At 37.6% G+C, this 20795-nt stretch overlaps 1 protein-coding gene and 1 long non-coding RNA gene across 2 annotated transcripts; one reads left to right on the forward strand and one right to left on the reverse strand.

The window, feature by feature from the left end:
* Nucleotides 1-5430: 5430 nt before the first annotated feature.
* LOC139973424 (uncharacterized) lies at nt 5431-8114 on the reverse strand. Its single transcript, XM_071980141.1, has 2 exons — nt 7876-8114; nt 5431-6907 (listed from the first exon to the last, which is right to left on the reverse strand). The coding sequence occupies exon 2, from the start codon at nt 6888-6890 to the stop codon at nt 5550-5552; it is 1341 nt and encodes a 446-aa protein (XP_071836242.1). The 5' UTR covers nt 6891-6907; nt 7876-8114; the 3' UTR covers nt 5431-5549.
* A 2725-nt stretch (nt 8115-10839) lies between these two features.
* Nucleotides 10840-13108, forward strand: LOC139974617 (uncharacterized). Its single transcript, XR_011795519.1, has 3 exons — nt 10840-10947; nt 12439-12588; nt 12923-13108. It is a non-coding gene; the product is annotated as an uncharacterized lncRNA (long non-coding RNA).
* Nucleotides 13109-20795: the final 7687 nt, after the last annotated feature.

A 20795-nucleotide genomic window follows, 5' to 3' on the forward strand; every position in this document is an offset into this window, starting at 1 on the left:
CGCATCTAACTGTTTTGGATTATTCTCAAGTATTACGAAGCAATTTATTTTCCAATCGTATAAATGTTCAAGTTATGTCAAATATAAATGAATGGCTTAATCAGAAATGTATACATTTGGGATCATATGCGATTGTTGCTTCATGTATCTCATCTTTCGAAGTCAGCTACAAAACTGTTACATATCGACAGGGGGTAGGAGCCGGGGAGCTTTTCCCCAAAAATAGCAAATGTGCCCTACTGGCAAATAAAATGTGCCCCTTTGATGAAGAACTGTCTTTTGGATATATTAAACCTTTGTTTATTTTCAATTTTATTTTAATTATTCACGTGCACCATAATAGTATTGATAGCATACTAACACATCATATATATTTAAGTGATATGGCCGGTGTGTATCGGTTTATAGCATAACGAGTGGTGGTTGTGGAATGAGAAAGTGCCCCTCTGATGTATAGCCCCCCCCCCTGTACTTTGGAAGCTTCCTATCCCCCTACATATCGACATAAAAATGAATGTATATACATAGTCGTAAAACAAGTTCAATTCTTCACAACTATCCGGTATTAGACAAGTTTAGCTTTTTTTGAAGTTCAATGTCAAATAAAAGTTTCCTTTCGATTCATACTGTATCTAACAGTTTGAGTTGTCTGCTAAAGGATATAGGCTATAGCTACGTACCTATATACTAGATCGACGTTTACGTATTGCTAACCATTATGGCCGAAAGCGTAACGTTATACTGTAGAGGGCCGGCCACTCATCGGTAAATTACGATATCGAGCCGTGCAATCATTTGGCAATATATCTGCATTTCCTTGATTGTTTTCTTAAAGGAGCTAATTTATTCTTCCTTTTGGGTTTTATGTATAAAAGGATGATTTTATAATAAAGACGAATTTCATAGAAAATGCCGAAATCACAATGTATCCTATCGTCCTGTATTTACTGTGCGCTCAAATATTCAATATCAGAATGCATATTCAATGCATCCTATAGCTATTTTAACAAGGTTTCAATTAATTTTTATGAATGCTAATAAAAACATAAACAAATTATTCCCCCATTAGGCTCTTTCTTACAATATTTGCAGAATAGGCTATAACTCTATCGTTCAAAATTAAAAGGCAAAACTAAGGGCGACAGTATTTATGTCCCCCTAAGTCAAATGTGTCCGTAAGTTTTCAGATGAATTGTCGCCTAAAAGGTCTGATATAAATATATATAGTGACCAACCGTGGGCAACGCTAAGGTATATACTAATGGCTGTTGTTATTGTTCGATGTTAATTGCTGCTGTTAGGGGCTGTTCTTAATTGCTGCTAGCGTCCAACTGGTTACATGTACACAATAACGGGGTAGAGGGATCGTCTTTTGAACGAAATCCCAGCAAGAGTCAAACATAAGTTGGGGGGGGGGGGGGTGCTGAAGAAACTGTCTTCCAATATTTTCTGCTGCCCATTTGCCCATCTCTTATATTTATATTTCTCCTTTCGGTTTGTTTGAAGGAGAGACATGGGTACAGAATGAACCGATTAACCAGTGTACAATGAAAACTTAACTGTTTAGCGGTCAATATTGGTTTTACGAAGGGTGGTTGAAGCTGTGCAAGGTACTTTATTCTATCGTTGTGGCTATTCGCACGAACGTAATCGTGCGAATAACATTGACTATTAGCACGCATGTAACTTGACCAATGGGCGCTCGTGGTTGATGTAACCAATGAACTGTCCTGATATGTGCTGGCCGGGAGGGATGAACAGGACATCGATGGACAATAACACAGCAGTGCATGACAATGGAACAGGAATTTGATAACTATGGGGATTTTCAGGGTTATGTTCAAAGGATATGGATACTTTTTCTATTTTTGTAATAAAGGATTCCAAAACCGTCGAAGCAGCAAACATGCTACTAGATGAATTAAGTTCATCATATTCCTTATGCATTTTAAGAAAGTTTTGCAACAAATCTTTTCTGAAATATTCCAACAAAATCTTTAATTATTTCTCTGAATTTTCCCAGAATTGATCACATCTTTGATTTCTCTCATATTTTACAGATTTGGCTATTGATTTTGAAAAAGATAACCTTTTTTTTGAGAATCAGCAAATTTTCATCGACCAAAATCTTCAGGGGGGCAAGTGGGGGGGGGGGGGGCAAATCGACCGTGCACACCCAACACTGTGGTTGGGGCCATGGTTTACCTTCCCCGCCTACTAAGTGCTTTTCTAATCACTACATTCTAACATGCCTACTTATACCCACATACACGTTCGTGCGAATAGCAATCCTTATTGGCACGCTTTCGTGTGTAAAGTCACTGTCTATAAGCACGAGCATGTTCGTGCGAATATCGATGTTTATTGGTACGTCAACGTAACAATAACGGTTGTTATTGGCACGTGCACGTGCCAATAGACACGACCTTATTCTATAGTAGCATAGCAAGGAGCCTAGCGCAGCAAAATAAATGGTCCTCCAAAGGCGAGGCCCAAGTCACCTTAACCCAACCAACCAACAAAGTATTCTTTACTACGTCTTTACATAATCCATTCGTTACGCCGTGTTCCAGGGTTCCATCGAAGATTTTGTCCCTATTAATATTCTGTTTTGTCTATAATCAATCGGATAGGTATGGCTATTCTGGGAACTGGAAACTACCTGGTGATTGATATTTGATATACTCATTTCAACTCTTTGTGATTCACCACGGTCCGTGCAATGTAGGGACTTACCTTGCACAATGTATAGAAAGCTTGGCAACTCTTTTTATAGTATCTGTATATCTGATAAATAATAAAAACAACTTTTGATAAAGTAAAGTTAAATAATGAAATATTTCAATATATATACAACACACACAAAAGTAAAATTCCATTCTATTGTACCAACTTTCTATGGACTCAAATAGGACTATGTAGGGCCTATGTCTATCAGCCATTGTAAATTACGGGTCCGGGAATTTAACGGTACTTTGACTTTGAAATCAGGTTTCTTGTTGTTCTGCAGAAACTTGAAAAAAATTATTGCTTTGGTATGGAGTGATTTGTATGAATCCGATGGTATTCTTTCAAACAAAAGGATATTACAAACTATGGGCATGCAAAATTGGCGGGGGTGTGATCGCATAGCCAAAGGTTAATGATTCAGACACGTAGTTCAAAGTGTTATCCAAATTTTACTTTATTCATACATGATCAAGGTTAGGCTGTACATCAGAGTTTTTTGTACAAGTTTCAAGAAGTTTTTGCCCCAAGCATCCATAATTTTTGGATAATTTTGGTTGTCCCTGATTTTAAATTTGGCGATGCGGTATCCTCCTCAGTACAGGCCTTAATATGTTAATGTTCATCCTTTTTATATAAATTCTAAAATCAACTTGTTATTTGAACTTAATATATACCACATAGCACCACTGGATATTGTTTTATTTTTGTCGAGGATATCTCTATTTTTGTCCAATTTTCCCAACTAGAAATGGTGTACAGTATTGCCGAAGAGGTGACCCTTGTTACCCCCCCCCCACACCCCCCATCCATGTGCACCATACCTGACTCAAGAAAGAACTAGTCCGAATATGCTAACCTCGATATAAATCATAGATGTATCAAACAAGTCGAGTACACCTCCCACAACCCCACTCGAAGTTCCTGGGGGATTCCATGGCTCTCAAGTGCCACCCTTTAGACGAATCATAAACGTTTCTCGTAAGCCACTCTTACCGCAAAGTAACTTTGAATATTGCATAACGTATAGAAAGTACACAGCTTTTTGAAGTATAGCTATTTATAATTGCCAATATCTGTGTTGAATATTCAATACAATATGTACATAAATGCATGTGTGCAAATGTGCAAATGTACAGGAATAATAACATAATTAACACTATACAATCACAAAATTATCTCATACTCCAAACTATATATACATCCTTTAATCCAGGGTTGTCCAACCTATGGCCCACGGGCCACAGTCCGGCCCGGCGCAGGGTTGCGTCCGGCCCGCCAGAGATGCTCTACGGTGCGAAATTTTAGTGAGCAGATTTATTGATAACAATCTGAAGCTATATAATCAATCATTAGAACCTTTTTGGTCCAAAAAACTGCATACAGGTAAGTTTGTTAGACACTCTCTCAGCGGACGGGGGTGGGGGGGGGGGGATATCACGGAGTATCACGAGTTCCTCCAATTTTGCATGCAAGAGTGAATTAAAGTGTTTTAACTAATCGCAGTATAGCCAGTCAGGCCTTTGTTTGTATATGCTCAACTATTTCAAGAATAGTGTATAGCCTAAACCTTTCAAGACTTAAGCAACGTATTATTGTTAAAAACAAAACAAAAGTAGTATTTTTTGCTTCCTTTGATAATCGCTCAAGCAGATAGTCATACGCTGAGCTTTATGACGTCAATGACTTGTATGGTAAAACAGGCGCTTAATTAGTGTTCGGAGGGAAAAGCCAAATTTTGTCCCCATTTTAAGGGACTCTATGTTTGCTTATACAACGCTCGTATTGATATAAATTTTCATGACCGCATAAAGGCTCTATCATCCCCTCAGGTTGGTGATGGGGATTGGGTTTACAAAGCGTGACTGACGTCCGTTGTGGTCGACCTCCCGTTAGGCTCACCCCCCCCCCCCATTTGAGAAATTCCTGTTTCGGTAGGGGGTGAGATAAAAAACGGTGCTATCATTTCCATCAATATAGCTAACTCGGTATTTAATTTACAAGACTGCGTGCGTGTTATAACTAATGTAGCCATGTGGAAGAAAGTTGGGGTAGGGACTGGCGATGACACGTGCCCCCCCCCCAAAGGCGCGTAGCCGAGGGAGGCGAAGGGGTCAGCCGCCCCCCCCCCTTGAGCATATTTTTAAAATTTTTTTTTAAAGTTTTTATGATATCGCTAGTATTTTCAAAAGAGAAAATGCTAAGATGCAACTGTCAAGGTCTGGGAAGTGCCATTTCCAGCGATCTGGCAGGCATTTTCAGCCAAAATGTTCTTGTACGCTTCGCGCCAAATATGGTGGCGCTACGCTTAGATAGTTTGCAATGCCGAATCTACAGTTTCGCCCCTCCCTTGGCAAATTCCTGGTTACACGCCTGCCCCCACCCCCCCCTCCCAATGGCCATGTATATATCAACACACATCAAACATTTTCAAATACATAATTATGATACCAGCTGATCAAATGTGGGAAATATACGTACATATCCTATGTTTCTATATTGACCAAAAAGGAGATGTTGTGTTTTCATTAAAGGCAACAATCAAGATACCCACGACGCACGGAACTTTGACTAAAAATATCAATAACTGAACCGAAGTTAACTTTTTCAAAGAAATCTCGTTCTATGTATAATTTTTAGTCTTGTCCATTACGTCCCTGAATATTTCAGCAGGGCGGGGGGGGGGGGGGGCTTTCTCTTCTCCCCCTTTAAACTCTGTTGTACCCTGCAAACTAAGATTGTTCTACTGACATTATCAACGATTGACTGGACATTTGAAACGGAAATTCAATAACTTCTTTAGCCACTACATAATTAATGAACTAGATATAACCATCGGTGGATAGGCTAGACATTTTCGTGCTAACTATTGTAGCTTGCGAACATGTAGAAGTCTTCTTAATATTCTTTCTAGTGTTACGCTTTGTTATGAAAATGACAATTACTAAACAACCAATGAATATGATCATAAGTAGGAACAGAAGTGCCAGACTTATCCAGACGACAGGCTTGCTTGTTGATGATTGGCTACCCACAGGACAGATGGAATCTTCAGTAATGTCGGTCAGGGCTTTTGCTCTTAGTTCAGCCGGTTCTTGACACTGTGTAAACGAGTATGGAATGCAATTTGTTCTCCCAAGTTGTAACATCCACTCTCTCAACCATATAATGTCACAGCCACAAGATAGATAGTTGAATGAAAGGCAAATACCGGAAATGGGTGGCATAAAGTCCAGCATCCCTTGCCCGAGAGTGGTTAAGGAATTTCCAGATAAGTCTATATACTGCAGTTCGTTCTGAGTACTAAATGCAGATGGATGTATACTGGTTAATCCGTTCCACTCTAGATGGATCTCCCGTAATCTTGCATTGCTCGATAGCATTTTGTCATCTATGTAACTGATGTGGTTATAGCCAACATATATGATTTCCAGATTAGGTAAATTTCGCAAGACGGACTCTCGTAATCTGGTGATATTTTTATATTCTAAATTGAGGTATTTCAAACTGGTGGTTTCTTTATACACAGCAGTCGCTTGATTTTGGAACAAAGTTTCGTTGAAACTCATCGATGTGTCACCTAGGTGTAATCTCTCTAAGGATTGAAAAGAAAGAAAAAATCCCGCCTCCAACTTGAGATCACTATTGCTTTGAAGGTCAAGTTCAGAAACTTCGTTCATTTGCCCAAGGGAATAACTTCCAAAACTCAACAGATTGTTTCCATAAAGTTCAATTTTTGTCAGCATATTATTCGATAATGCTTTGTCTTCGATTATCGAAAGGTGACTGTTGTAAGTTATGCTTACATGTCGAAGTTTTTGTAAATAGTTAAGATCAGTGTTACGCAACATGGAGATGTTCGTATCTGAAATATCCAGGAATGTCGTCTCTACTGGCAGATCGATCGGAACTCGGTGTAGATCGGATCCGGTACAATGAGCTATGACATCATCATTCTCTTCGTAACAGTAACATGATACAGGGCAGTCATATGATATTATGTCTTCAGACGGTGAGTTTGTGGTCGCTGATTGGACTCCTAATTCCTGCGTTGTTAAGGAACAAATCACCAGAGAGTATATGACCAGTAATAGATGGGAAGGACCAATCATCGCGGAACAGTACATAACGCAGAGGAGACCAATAATCGATGAACTGGACATACAGGATACCGATAAATCTGTACGGATTACAACAAAGCAAACTTATTAGTGTTCAATAAAAAAATGACAAAAACATATTCGGAGAGTTTTATTTGAACAATATCGTAAGAGTGATGCATATTAATATATAACTCACATCTCAAGGGTGGATGGAGGGGTAGGAGGGGATGGGGTCATTCCTCGATAAAGGAACATGTCGACTCTAAACGTAAGCAGTATTGGCTCAAATTTATGCAAGAAAGATTCCCTAACCAACTAGGCTATGGACGCTGACTGTATGTCCGGAGGTTCGAAACCGGTAAGGAAGGTCGTAATTTCACTGAAGGCGTTTGACACCTGTATCGAACAATACTAGTTATGTTTTTGGTGACATATTTTGCCTTACTCTAGAGATCAAACATGATGCTAACCAACTCGAAAATCATTTGTGATTCCTAAATGAGCTAAGAAAGAGATACTTTGAACAGACTTTATGTTAATGAAATGGAGGTAAACGACAAAGGCAAATGAATATAATTGAAAACGTAATGAGAAGGAAAATCCAGAACAGTGAAAAAACTTCCAGCCCCCACCGGGATTCGAACCCGGGCCTCCCGCTTTGTACGCGGACACCCTAACCAACTATGCTATGGACGCTGATTGTATGTCCAGAGGTTTGAAACCGGTAAGGAAGGTCGTAATTCACTGTAGGCGTTTGACACCTGTATATATATATATATATATATATATATATATATATATATATATATATATATATATATATATATATATATATATATATATATATATATATATATATATATATAAATATATAGTGGCACAAAATGGACAGACGGTCATTTGTCGAAGCTTTTTGAGTTGATTTTATGGTTTGTCCTTTGAATTTCCCTCCTGCCCCCCCCCCCCACCCTTGCCGCTAGATTGAAGCCTCCTTTGACGCTCTTGGTTATTTATTAATATACTATAAGAAGCATGTAAACCTTACCTCACGTGGTTGGTGTGTAGAAGCTATAAGCTGACCGTTTCTGACCGTTTCTGACCGTTTCTGTCCGTTATCAACAGAACGGTAGTCTGGCGTTCTTGATTAACCAACTGCACTGTATTGTTCAAAAAGCATGAAAATTGTGTTTCAAGTACTAATATATAGATATATATAAACATACAACCAGCACCGTAGATTATATCTGCGTCTTTGTATAGGCCCATATGAATAATATGAACTATAGCCTTTCCGAATTAACGTAACGCATCGCTAAACTTGCAATAAACCTATAGTTTGTTTTTGGCAAAATAGCGAAGACAATGGGTTGCATATTTTCAGGAAAGAAAAGCAAAAAATTTGTAAAAATTGGTGAATTCTACATGAACTCTGTACCGTATACTTGAAACAGAGGACACGTGCAACACGTGCCTGGGTATAAACGTGGCTTTTGTCCCTTGGGCACGAAATGTAGAAAACAATAAAATATGATTATAAGTATATAGTTGAATTAGTTTCAAGTGGATTGTATATTTAATTTAGGTCTATTGTAAGGTGTAAGCCTATATAAGGTGTATGGCGCTTGGTTGTGTTAATAACTTCGTTTGAAGTTTTGTGTCCATGTTTGGAAAGGGGAAAGGGGAAAAGGGAGAGGAGGAGGGTGGGGGTAAACCCCCCACCCGCTGTGTCCGCGCCTAAGTTTTAGTCAAATCAATCAGGCTATTCATCAAAATAAGAACAGGACCGGTGGAATCTGGCGGAGAGGGGGGAAGGGGGAAGGTGTATGTGAGGGGCAGTAGAACACTAAACTTTGATAAATATATCCTCCGCGCTTTCCGCACACCCATTGAATATTCTCTTTAAACGAAGGAGCACGTTTCCGTTACATTACGCCCACCCCACCCACCCACCCCCCCCCCCCTTAAGTTCTTAAGAAAAGGAGACTTTCTAATTAAGCCACGCGGGCGAAATGTTTCATTACAAATAAATGGAAAACATGATTCATTTGATTTTCATATTGGAGCTAATTGATTAGATTGGGCAATTATAATGTCAGTTTCATAAAACTGGAAGGAAGGGTAGGGAGAAAGGGGCACATGTTCCATACATGTGCCCTTGACTCCGCCGCCCTGTGTATATAAAACAACATGTAAAAAGAAAATCGAATATCTTTAAAAGTGGTTGTTTGATTATTAAAAGCCGGACGTAAATAAACAACTTAATAATATAAATTGTTGGAGAATTGTTTTGTGTGTGTGTGTTTCTTTTGCTTGTGTGTCTTCCATCGCTTCTGCTTATTTCCCCTAAGCCACCACCCCCCCCCCCGCCCCCTCCATTTCCTAGCTTGTTAAATTATGTACGCGATGTGATCATGTTGAACTGGAAAGAAAACGAAACTGAAAATTTAAGATGAAAATTTAATAGTCAAACTAAATTTGACATAAATTCTTACCTCATCGTTGTTCATATTTATCCCTTAGCCATTCTTTCAGCCAAAACGGGGTAATGCTCCATTTTTCCAAGTTTCTGATTGTTCTATTGTTAACATTGTTTTCCAAGAATAAAAATTTCTTCTGTATAGGAGGAACAAAGAAATAAAAAACAATTAATTTAAAAACAAAATTGATACAGATAATTCCTGTTCAAGTATTAAAACAGAAACTCAAGTAAATTATAAAAAAGACAAAAAATAAATAAATGAAGAAGAAGAAGAATAAAAAATAAGAAAAAAACAAAACAAACCAAAGATATTAAAACTTTTAATACTGATTTATATACTATTCAATATGAATTGAATGATATTAAAACTGAATTGTATTATTGGAAATAGGAGCGTGTCCTTTCTGGAGAGAGGAGGACAGAATATTGTTCAGACCAACACAGTACAAGGCAATAATTATCCAACAAGAGGGAAACGACTTTTAGCAAACATATTCCAATCAAAATGTGATCATTCCAAAAGACTGCAATATTTGAGTGGAGTTACCGTTTATTATATAAAGCTTTGTTTCAAAGTTTAGTTGTGACTTGCTGATCTCTTATTATTTCTCTATAATCTTTGCTGGACTTGATCTTGAATCATAAAGCCACAAATGTGCAAAAGCCGTAAGGGAAAATTCGCGCCCTCTACTTATTGCTTTATTTACAATAGCGCTCGAAACGAACGATTAAAACAGGAAGGAGTTGAATCGTCCCTCCCTCCAATGATCGTCCCCGTACGATATGTAATCACTCAGTCTGACTGTATATCTCTATACATGTATGTCGTGACTTATATTATTATTAATATATGGTGGACTGAAAATCACACATCATAATGCACTGTATCCTGCTACTGAATTGCCGGGGATACATGTGACAGTTTGTACTGCTATACGCCGGTGTGGCTCGGCTTGGTCACTTCGGACCGTTATCTTTATGCACTGAGAAGATTACACACGTGGAAGCCTTTAATATGTATTAAAGATGAACTACGATCGTTAAATTGTCGCCATGAATCAGTCTAAGGAACCTATAGTACACAATATATTATGATGTTTTCAAGATGAAGCAAACTTTTTGGTCTTTGGTCAAAGTCGGAAATTAAAAGCAACTGTATAGATAAAATAAAGACAGTGAAGTTAATATTGCGATTCTGAATCTCCTTGTCCTTGATAATATCTTTTCACCGACAATGGTCTTTGAAGAACTGTGACGATGCATTGATTTTTTTATTTTTTTATTTATTTATTTTTTTATTTTGACCGGAATCAAATATTCTGCTCGTTGTATTATATTATATACTACAAAGACCTGGGCAAATATATATATATATATATATATATATATTGATTGATGATGTGAAAGAGGAACACTTTTTCTCATAATCTCAGCGGAATTGGGCTTGCTACGGGGTTTGGAATATTTATAATTTGTTAAGCCGGTGGTATCCCTGGGTGTAATATCACAAACGCTTGTTCACCTTTCAAAACATATATATATAACGACATCATTTGGCGGGTAAAATGTACCGGATTTTTTGTATGGTTATTAACCTACAAATGGTTTGCCTATTCTGTGGATTCATTGCAGTATACTGTAAGTTCAAATTATTACATATTTTCTGTGTGGTTATTGTATGTCGGCCTACTGTATGAATCTGTCTGATGTTATGTAAATAATAATGTAAATTATTACATATATATGTATATATATATATATGAACAAATCAATATATGAATATAGATATATACACGCTAGATAAGTGTAAGTTGCATTGATGGAATTAAAACCAAATAAACCATGACTATACAGGAAGCGGATTAAGGAGCAAAGAACGGATTATATATGCTTGTAGAACTGATAGTTATTAAGGGGTCCCGAGTCTATGTTGAGGCCGGTGATGTGAGACTTATAATACGAAAGATCCAATCGATTTCTTTACGTTTACGTTCAGTAGCTGATTTGAAGTTCGAGGCAACTGAAATACATTTAACGTTTTTGAGAGAATGACTATGAAGGTTGAAATGTTCGGAAACTGTGAATCCTGCAAAATTATCACGAATAGATTTTTTTGTGATTATTAAAACGTAAGCGGAAACCGGGAGCCTGTTTCACCTACATAATTGCCCTCTTTGCAAAGTACACAGTAGAAAATGTAAATAACATTAATAGAATCACAAGAGAGGGAAGGGGGTCTTAGACTAAAGTCAACATTGGGAATCTTGACCACGGTGCCTGGGGTAATATGGGGGCATATTTGGCATCGAGGTTTACCGCAAGGTTAATTGCCTGCGGAGGTGGAAACTGAATGGGGGAGTCTGGAGGAAGTGAGTAGAAATTTAAGGTTGGGGGGTTGACGAAATGCTAGCGATATCGATCGGAGTCTGAGTTATTTCGGGTATAATGGGAGGATTACACTACTTTAGGCGGTTACGCATACAATGGAAGTTATATTATTATACAAAACAAAACCTATCAAACCTAACCCCTAAAACACTGATCCATCCTACCGACTGTAACCACGACTTCAAGTTTCCTTAATATTCGGTTCGTATCCCGTAATGTTAACAATTCCCGAACGTTTCCTTATAAATTGAACAATATTGAAGTATAATATTTAATCAATGTTGGTCGAAATGACCAGCAAGGTTGGGCGAAATGACCATACTGGTTGGGCAAAATGACCAATGAGGGTTGGGCGAACTGGTAATGTTAGACGAAATGGCAGTTGGGCGAAATGGTTGTTGGGCGAAGTGACCAGCTTCCGTTTCGAACCTCTGGACATACAATCAGCGTCCATAGCATAGTGGGTAGGGTGTCCGCATATAAAGCGGGAGGCCCGGGTTCGAATCCCGGTGGAGGCTGGAAGTTTTTTCACTGTTCTGGATTTTCCAACTCATTACGTTTTCAATTATATATATATAGATATAGATATATATATATATATATATATATATATATATATATTGATTGATTGATTTATTTATTTATGTGTGTGTATGTGTGTGTGTGGGTGTGTGTACTTAATGAGTAAGTAGTTACTTTGATGCTCATGAACAAACAATCAAATCACAACATTGTTTTCAGGTGATGGGTCAGTTTGCTACATGCGTACCAGTGATGTTTCAGACGCAGACACCAGTCTAACATCTATAATTACCAAAGTTAATTGCGAGGTATCAAATGACTCGAACCATGTCATTCGATTTGATACCGAAGTCGATGTCTCCCTCTCTGGTAAGCGAATATTTATTGAAATGTGTCAGAACGTTTTTCTTTTTCAAAGAAAAAATAATCAGCTTTTTTTTATAACGATTACAACATTGATAACAATTTGAAAAGCACTGATCCAGCTCCGTCAGCATTCATCATCATCAGCCTTAGCAACCAGCCACAAAATCCCATTTGAAAATTTAGGTCATAACTTACACGCTAGTATATAAAGACCCCCCCCCCCCGGCCCCACCCATACCCAATTAGAATTCAGTCTGGCAACTAGGTCACGTCACTAAAGGATTTGCGATTTGGATATACACAACGCCTTTGTTCTTTCCTCACACACCAAATATAGAGTTGTTAAAGATGTTTGATCCTTCAAATGATAACACCATCGTACCAACCGGGGATGTCATCGGTTCTACCCAAACCGCCATCAAGTCTACCAATGACGTCATCGATACTACACAGAAAGTTTTACAATCTACATCCCAGGAGGATTCCACAACACCAATCAACCAGTAGTGTGTATTACAAGACAATGAAACAACACAAGGTAGGCCTATATCATGCTTAGGATTATGTATACTGCTTGCAGCACGAGAAATTACAACTTTTAAGGTCTGCTGTATAGACCCCAACTATAGCACGCTATCATGGAAAAAGTTTCTGGAGAGAACGTAAACGACCTGCCTTGGTCGTAAAATGACCTCTTTTTACCAATTAGTCTGCAGTGCCTGCCACATATGTTTTCTTGTATGAGGGTCTTTGTGTGAACGCTGTATGATTAACTACACTGTAGACATGAACATATATCCACACAGTGTTTACACAAGGAGCCATTATAATGGTGTTAAATTAAGTAGCTATGCAGGCTAATTGTGGATCCCGAGGTCGATTTACGACCGTGGCACCTTGATTACGTAATCAGAAAACTTTCCTAGCTATAGGGTGCTATAATTGGAGCCACTAAAGCAGATCTTTAATGGCATCTTGTTGCTCTGTTTATAGCTCCATACTCAAATGAAGGAACACAACAGCTCTTATTCCGAAACGATTAGCCTACAGCTAAAGATATTTGTGATCCAGGCTATATATGTGAGTCAAAGATAGTTATGCTCTTGTATGAGTGTTTCCACTGGCTAAGGTTATGCGTGCTATAAATTTGCTATTTCAAGCAGTTCACTGTTGGTACAAAGCGTATACAATTCTCACAGAAATATCTCGGGAGTCGTGTAGGAATTAAAAAATAAAGAAAAAAGAAGTACCATGATGCTTAGATTATAGACCATAACACCAAAAATAAATTGACCTGAACTTTTCTTTCCAAAAGGACAAATTGTAGCATATGTTGCATGTTCGTCATGATCAGCTGTTCAATGTTAGAGAATCCGGAAAGAAAATTGTGTTAGTTACATATTCACGACTCAATGGTCTCACATTGTTAAAATTAATCAAAACTGGCCAAAAATCTTAGCATATTTTGATGTATGATTATGACTGTTTCCAGTATCCCTTCACTGGTTTACGTCAATTCGATTGCTTTATCTTTATCCAATCAAAGAATTCCAAACATCTCTTGTATAAATGACGGATATGATTTATCCCCCCTTCTAAACAACATTGTTCGCTCATTTTCACAGTTGGTCTTCATACACATGTGTTTACATTTCTACCGCTCGAGTGCGAAGCGGATTCATATAGTCCACACATTTTCATTGGAACCATTGCGAAGAACGTGACCTCAGGACGGATTTGTTACTCAGAAGTCAATGTTCCCGACATCTCTTTTCAACTTAATCCTAACGATGGCAACTTCTTTCTACTTCCTTCACAAGTTATTCCCGATCAAAATGTTTACAACTCTAGAAGATTTTCGACAGTTATAATTACATCCAATGAGAAGATTGAAGTGTACGGATATCAGGAATGCAAGTCCCGCCCAAACACTGCCTCTGCTTTCCGTGTTAACGAAGTAGCATATCTCGGGACCGAGTACCGGGTAAATATTTATTGGAAAAAGGGGATCAGTCAATTTGGGGTAGTAGCAACAAGTAGCGGAATAACGTCGATAATCGTACATCATAGTGCAATCGGTTCATTGGAAGTCACATTAAGGCAATATGAGGCTTATTATTACGGTGCTAACTTAGATATTACTGGCACACACATAATTTCTGATCAGATTATTTTCGTTATAGCAGGAAACACTCAAGAGGCAGTAGTCGAAACATTACTTTATGGTACAGATGGATTCTGCGAGTCTCTAGACCCAATGCCAAACTGGGGAACTAACTTCTCGTTTGTCGCTTTCCCCGAGGAAGATACGAACTATCAGATACGTGTTCTGTCGCATTACAATGACACAGAGGTAAGAATTACCAGCCGGGCGAATGAAAGCGTCTCGATGATGCAAGGTGGAGAATATCTGATCAGGCTATACAATAACGCGTCATCCATTATTCACTCTATTAAGTCATCTCATCCAATTTCTGTATCGGAGTTCTTCGGACGAGTGGCCATGACCAACGTCCCTTCTCTGCCAGAGCAGGGTTCGTCCATGTTGTTGTTACCTGTCTTCGTGCTCGAACGATTTGGAAGAAAATACTTCATCACGATTTGGGTCAGTCCGACCGGTATCGGAAATCCTCTCTATTTGGATGACTCAATCATAACACCGGATGTTTTGGGCACCGATAGTTTTGGAAATGCAATATTACAAATACCATGTACTGCAGGCTTGCATATTCTCGTCTCTAATATTACGGTTATTAAGATGGCAACAGTTTCCGGTTTTACGGATCGTCAGTCTTACTCTTACGTCATACATTCATAATTTCTATGTTGTATATTACTTTTATTAGGCCATTGCATGTCTAACAATGTTGTGTCAATTAATCTAACAACCAAGTTTACATTTTGTATATATTTACTTCAGAGTGAGCATGCTGCCGTCATGAGAATACATATTTTGTCTCAATGTTAGGCCCTCAATTACATGATACGGTATAGGCAGTTTAAACTTACAATGGCTTCTGTTATCTGCTATAGACAGATAGGCGTTCGGCAGATCCAGTCGTTAACTCTTACTCTCAGATTTACAATTTTTAAGCTTTAGCCTAGAGGAAGCCTTAGTGTTTGTTCAAACACAGGAACTGTGATCGTGCTTTTGGTAAGTGATTCTATTTAAAAAAATATATATATATATTGCTGTACTTGCTAATAAAAGTGAGTCGTTGTTTTCACCTTCCCTTTCAATCTCGTTTTCAAAGCGTTGTGTCTTGCCAAAGTGTTCATAGTATGGAAGAAAACGCTAATGACATGGATAACTGACCTACAAAACCTGTCAATCTGATGTTTGCAATCGAAAGGTTTCATCCTGCATTTTAATTTCAACTGATAATCTTATGGTCCTAGCTCAATCGTTGTATATCCATCTCACTGAACACATCCATGGTCATATTTAGAGCAGGATCTTCTTCAAAGGCTACCCGAGACGAAAATAGATCATAAAGAGTACATTAAAGAGAGACACATGAACAGAAAGCTTAACTGGGTCATGAAACAATGGATAAAACTTACACAGAACAAATGTCATTGAGAAATGTAAGGAGGCAGGAGATGGAGGTGCTATAGTACCGAAGATGAAAAGTCATTAGGTTATCAAATCTGCAAAGGGGTATAGCGATTAGTCAGCTTGTAATAGAGGTGAAGGACTGAATTGAATAAAAAATTGAAATAATGAGAAAGCACGTAGGTGTGGATTGACACGCTATGTGATGAACGGAGGCGAGAGGGTGAGTTAAAATAAAGGAGGAGTCTGATCACTCTCTCATTGGATGTTAAGACCATGAGGTGAATGTTGCAAAGGGGTTGCATTCACAATCGTTCCCTGCTTAGGCGAACTGTTTAATGAATTTTAAACGTTTTCTGAGAGTTGTTTTCAAAGGATTAAGTGTTCATAGCTACAATGTATTGTCATGTTTGATGTTTGTTACATGTTTGCTCACAAAGTGGTTATGTAGTGTTATTGGAATTGATAAAGTGGCTATTCTGTATCAATCGGCGCCCCATACTTGTTATACATGCTTTGTCGCCATTTAGTTTAAATCACTTGTTTGAGGTCTTTCGTGCCCTTTTCGCTTGCCAAGCTACGTATTAGGCTAAATACATTTGTAAGCAGTTTGGGGAGAAATCTCTTTGGATCACATTTTAGTGTCACGTAAAGCTGACATTGTAACTTAGGCGTTATTTCAAGCAATTCTTGTAATGGAACAAAACTAGCGTGGTTGGCATGGTGATGAGCAAATCACTAGTATGAGTTCTGTAACAAGTACCGGTACGTACATTGGATAATACCAATGTTCATGTCATATGTTTATGAAACGATTGAAGAAAGTTAAAGATAAATCATTATAGTTCGAGTTTCTTGACGAATCAGTTAAGTAGTTGTGCATAGGGAGTTTACAGTATGGTCAGTCAAACAAATAAGGTGACCAGCTATGAGATTGGGCCCGTTGATGTCCACTGTAGTCTATATAGTATGAGCCTGTTGTATGTATGCATTAACAGTTATGGGAGACACGAATATGACGTTAAGTTACCGCCGTGAGTTGATACAGTATTAATAATAGTATAGACGCGGAGAATTACAATGGGAATGTGAAGCTAATAGCAACCTATAGTAGAGTAATCTTCACTACTGCAGGGTATCCAATAGATCAGGGTACAAAATGTATTCAAGCTAATTCCACGGCAGTATTCAATCTTTTGTAAATATTTAAGAAAGAAATTCAGTAATTCATTACTATTACTTTCCTTGCAGTTAAAGAGTCATCTTGTTTATCGTGTGAAATATTATTAAAAGTATTGTTGTTGTTGAGATGAACCCCTTTTTTGTTTGCTTCAGTTTATTTTCAGTCTAGATATTAAACATATATACATGAAAACATAACAGAAATAGTGTAATGAAACAATGTAAATGGAGAATGATAAACGAATATACTTAGCGATAGTTTCTTATATACTATCAGTCAGACCTTTTGCAATATCTTTTAATTTATTGTACATATGGAAACTGTGGTTATTAAATGTCATATGTGTTTCGAAACTCAACACTAAGGGATAAAATCTACAGCGCTTTTTAAATGAGCGCGGCTGGGATTGATCTCCTATAAATTTGACATTTGTATATGAAATATTTAGCATAAAATAAGCAAAACATTAGATATCTGCCATGCCTGTCAAGTCTGAAGTAGAATATTGGACACAGATATTGAAAGTGAAAAACAAATATAGCATGTCAATGTTGACCTATGAGATTACATATTCTTCTTTTCAGTTCACTTTTGTTAACAAATCAATAAGAGATTACTCGTATAATACAAAAATACAATACATGGAAGACCTTAGCAACTTAGCCGAGAAATCAATAACACTCGTAACCAAAGAAAGATATTTTATATTTGCCCAGGTCTTTTGGTGTATATATAATATAATACAACGAGCAGAATATTTGATTCCGGTCAAAATAAAAAAAAATAAAAAAAAAATCAATAAAAAAATCAATGCATCGTCACAGACCTTCAAAGACCATTGTCGGTGAAAATATATGATCAAGGAGATTCAGAATCGCAATATTCACATCACTGTCTTTATTTAATCTATAGTTGCTTTTTATTTCAGAATTTGACCAAAGACCAAAAAAAAAAAAAGACAAAAAAGTTTGCTTCATCTTGAAAACGTCATATAGATATTGTGTATAATAGGTTCCTTAGACTGATGCATGGCGACAATTTAACGATCGTAGTTCAAGTATTCAAACAGTTTGATGATACTCAAAACATGGTTGTCCAGATTCGTAGCATACTTCCCATCATAACTCACAAATCATACGTTACTTTGAAGCCGGATACCGTAATGTTAAAATTGTTTTTGGTGCCGAGTGCATACAGTGCACATATAATATGATGTACTGGAGTGAACAAGAGGCGACGCGTCGAGCGCGCTGTAAATATATATAACCTGACCTGAGATTCCCCACCTTGCTTTCATGAAGACGCTTACATTCCCCCACTGGTTTATTCGTACCCCTGTGTTAATGTAATGGGGCAGGAATACGAATCTGGTATTTAAAATCTTCCTTAGGAAAAGGAGTAAACGAAAACTCGGTCCCCCCCCCCCCCCCCCAATTTGACATTGGAGTTAGAGACTCGCATACTCCAACAAGACCATTTAGGGATGCTTCTATTAATGGTGTTTCTTGAATGGTTCATATACTACAACACATAAACAAGTTAACGGTTACCATCTTTCCAGTAGATACTTATAAGGCCGTACTCGTTCCTGCGTACGACGCACCACCTATATCAAACACAGCTGAGAATATTAATTAACTACGGGAAAAATTTGGACACAAAAGCACGTTAGAAGTTCAATAATTATTCAACTCGCCATGTAGGCTACTGCAATAACTCACAGGAAAGGCAAAATACCAAACACGAACATAACCTGGCTCCTTTTACCACAATGATTTTGTCAGTGTTGTATAATATGAAAGATGGATGATTTTTTTTGTGGTTACTTCAGCAAGAACTAAACATGGTAGTCCAATACGTAATGATAGACCACTGACCACTTGTAATTAAATTGATAAAGTCTGATAATTAGATTTGCCTCGTTTTAAGGAACATATCTGAGCGGAACTGCAAAATATAAATCCTCTGTTACATCACCATAGCAATGAAACAAAACCGGTTAATTTTTAGAAAACAACTGTTGTTACTGCATTCAAAGATAATGTGAAAGTTACAAAATCTATCTAATAATGTAATAGATCTAGTTAGATTCAGTCATGTGCGACACAGCGGTTTCCTTAATCACCCCATTGTCGACCGTTTCATTTCAGACGGTTTCATTTCAGACGGTTTTATTTCAAACTAAGTTTGTGTGCTTCATTTTTCAAAATAGCAAGTATAGTTCTTAAATGAGACTCAATGCAATTAATTTGATCTGATGCATGACGTCACTACTAGGTCCATTTATTCTTAATTTTTTCGAACTAGAAATGCTAACAAAAGTTTCCAAGTCCTTAAGTCCTTACGTCGATACAGTTCATATATATTACTGACAAGCCGTACACCTTGATATAGAACTTTGTGTGGCAGCAATTTAGTCAAACAAGCTGGGACATTCTCGACGTCTAGAAAAAGAACAAACAACTCGGCTATACAACCTAGGTCATGGGGTTGACCAAACTTCTTTTGAAGTCATGCAACATGAATGGAATTACTGGAAAAGTCCCTTACATCTCTAGCAAGAAATATCCTTACAAAACTGTGACGTCATCTTGGTGGACCGTACAATCCGAGTTATTTTACAACCCGAAACGGTTTCATTTCGTTCGCAGTGTTTCTTCTTCTTGAGTATTAATTCCATTCACATTTGTAATCGGATTAAGATAATCCAGGGCCTAGGGGTCAATAATAGCTAAGGAAGTAATAGCACACACATTAATCAAACTAATATTTTGGGTAAAAAAACGAAGAAACTCCAGATTCATACTAAAGCAATTCAAATAAAACTCTTCCATAAAACTACATTTTCGGAATTCCCGGGTCGAGATCTTTCAGGTAATTATAAAATCCCCGCCCTGCCCCCCAAAAAACATGATTGAAATTTATTTCGTATACCAGGCAAAATTTGATATATAGAAACACTTTCAATATCATGTGCGAATTAGTCTATTGTAGGGGCTTTAGCTTTATTAGCGAATGGGATAATCCGACCCTGTTCATAGTCTATTGTATGGGCTTGCTTTATTAGCGCATGGGATAATCCGGACCATATTTATAATATCTTCAGCTCACTTTTTACCACTCTCGAAGAAATAAAAGAACAACAAAGTAAACATTTTATTTATATATGTATCTATATATTTCTCATTACGTTCTGTTCTCAAACATCTAATCTGAATTAATCATCTTGTGGTATAAAAAATTCAAATATTAGTAACTTTTGTCAGTGGCTTGTTGGGGGAGGTGGTTGGGGGGGGGCATTGGGACATGGTTCCATCACCTCCATCGATCAGTCGAGGAAGCATTAAACCAACACTTATGTTTAAACCTCATTAATAGTCTAAACATTCCTCAGAATAAATTATGTGACATCTGCACTTTTAACTCCATTTTCCTGGTGAGGGTGTGGGTGGGGGGGGGGTGGTGGTGGGA

This window comes from Apostichopus japonicus, chromosome 1 (genome assembly GCF_037975245.1).
Source record: "Apostichopus japonicus isolate 1M-3 chromosome 1, ASM3797524v1, whole genome shotgun sequence".
In the NCBI taxonomy this organism is placed as follows: domain Eukaryota; kingdom Metazoa; phylum Echinodermata; class Holothuroidea; order Aspidochirotida; family Stichopodidae; genus Apostichopus; species Apostichopus japonicus.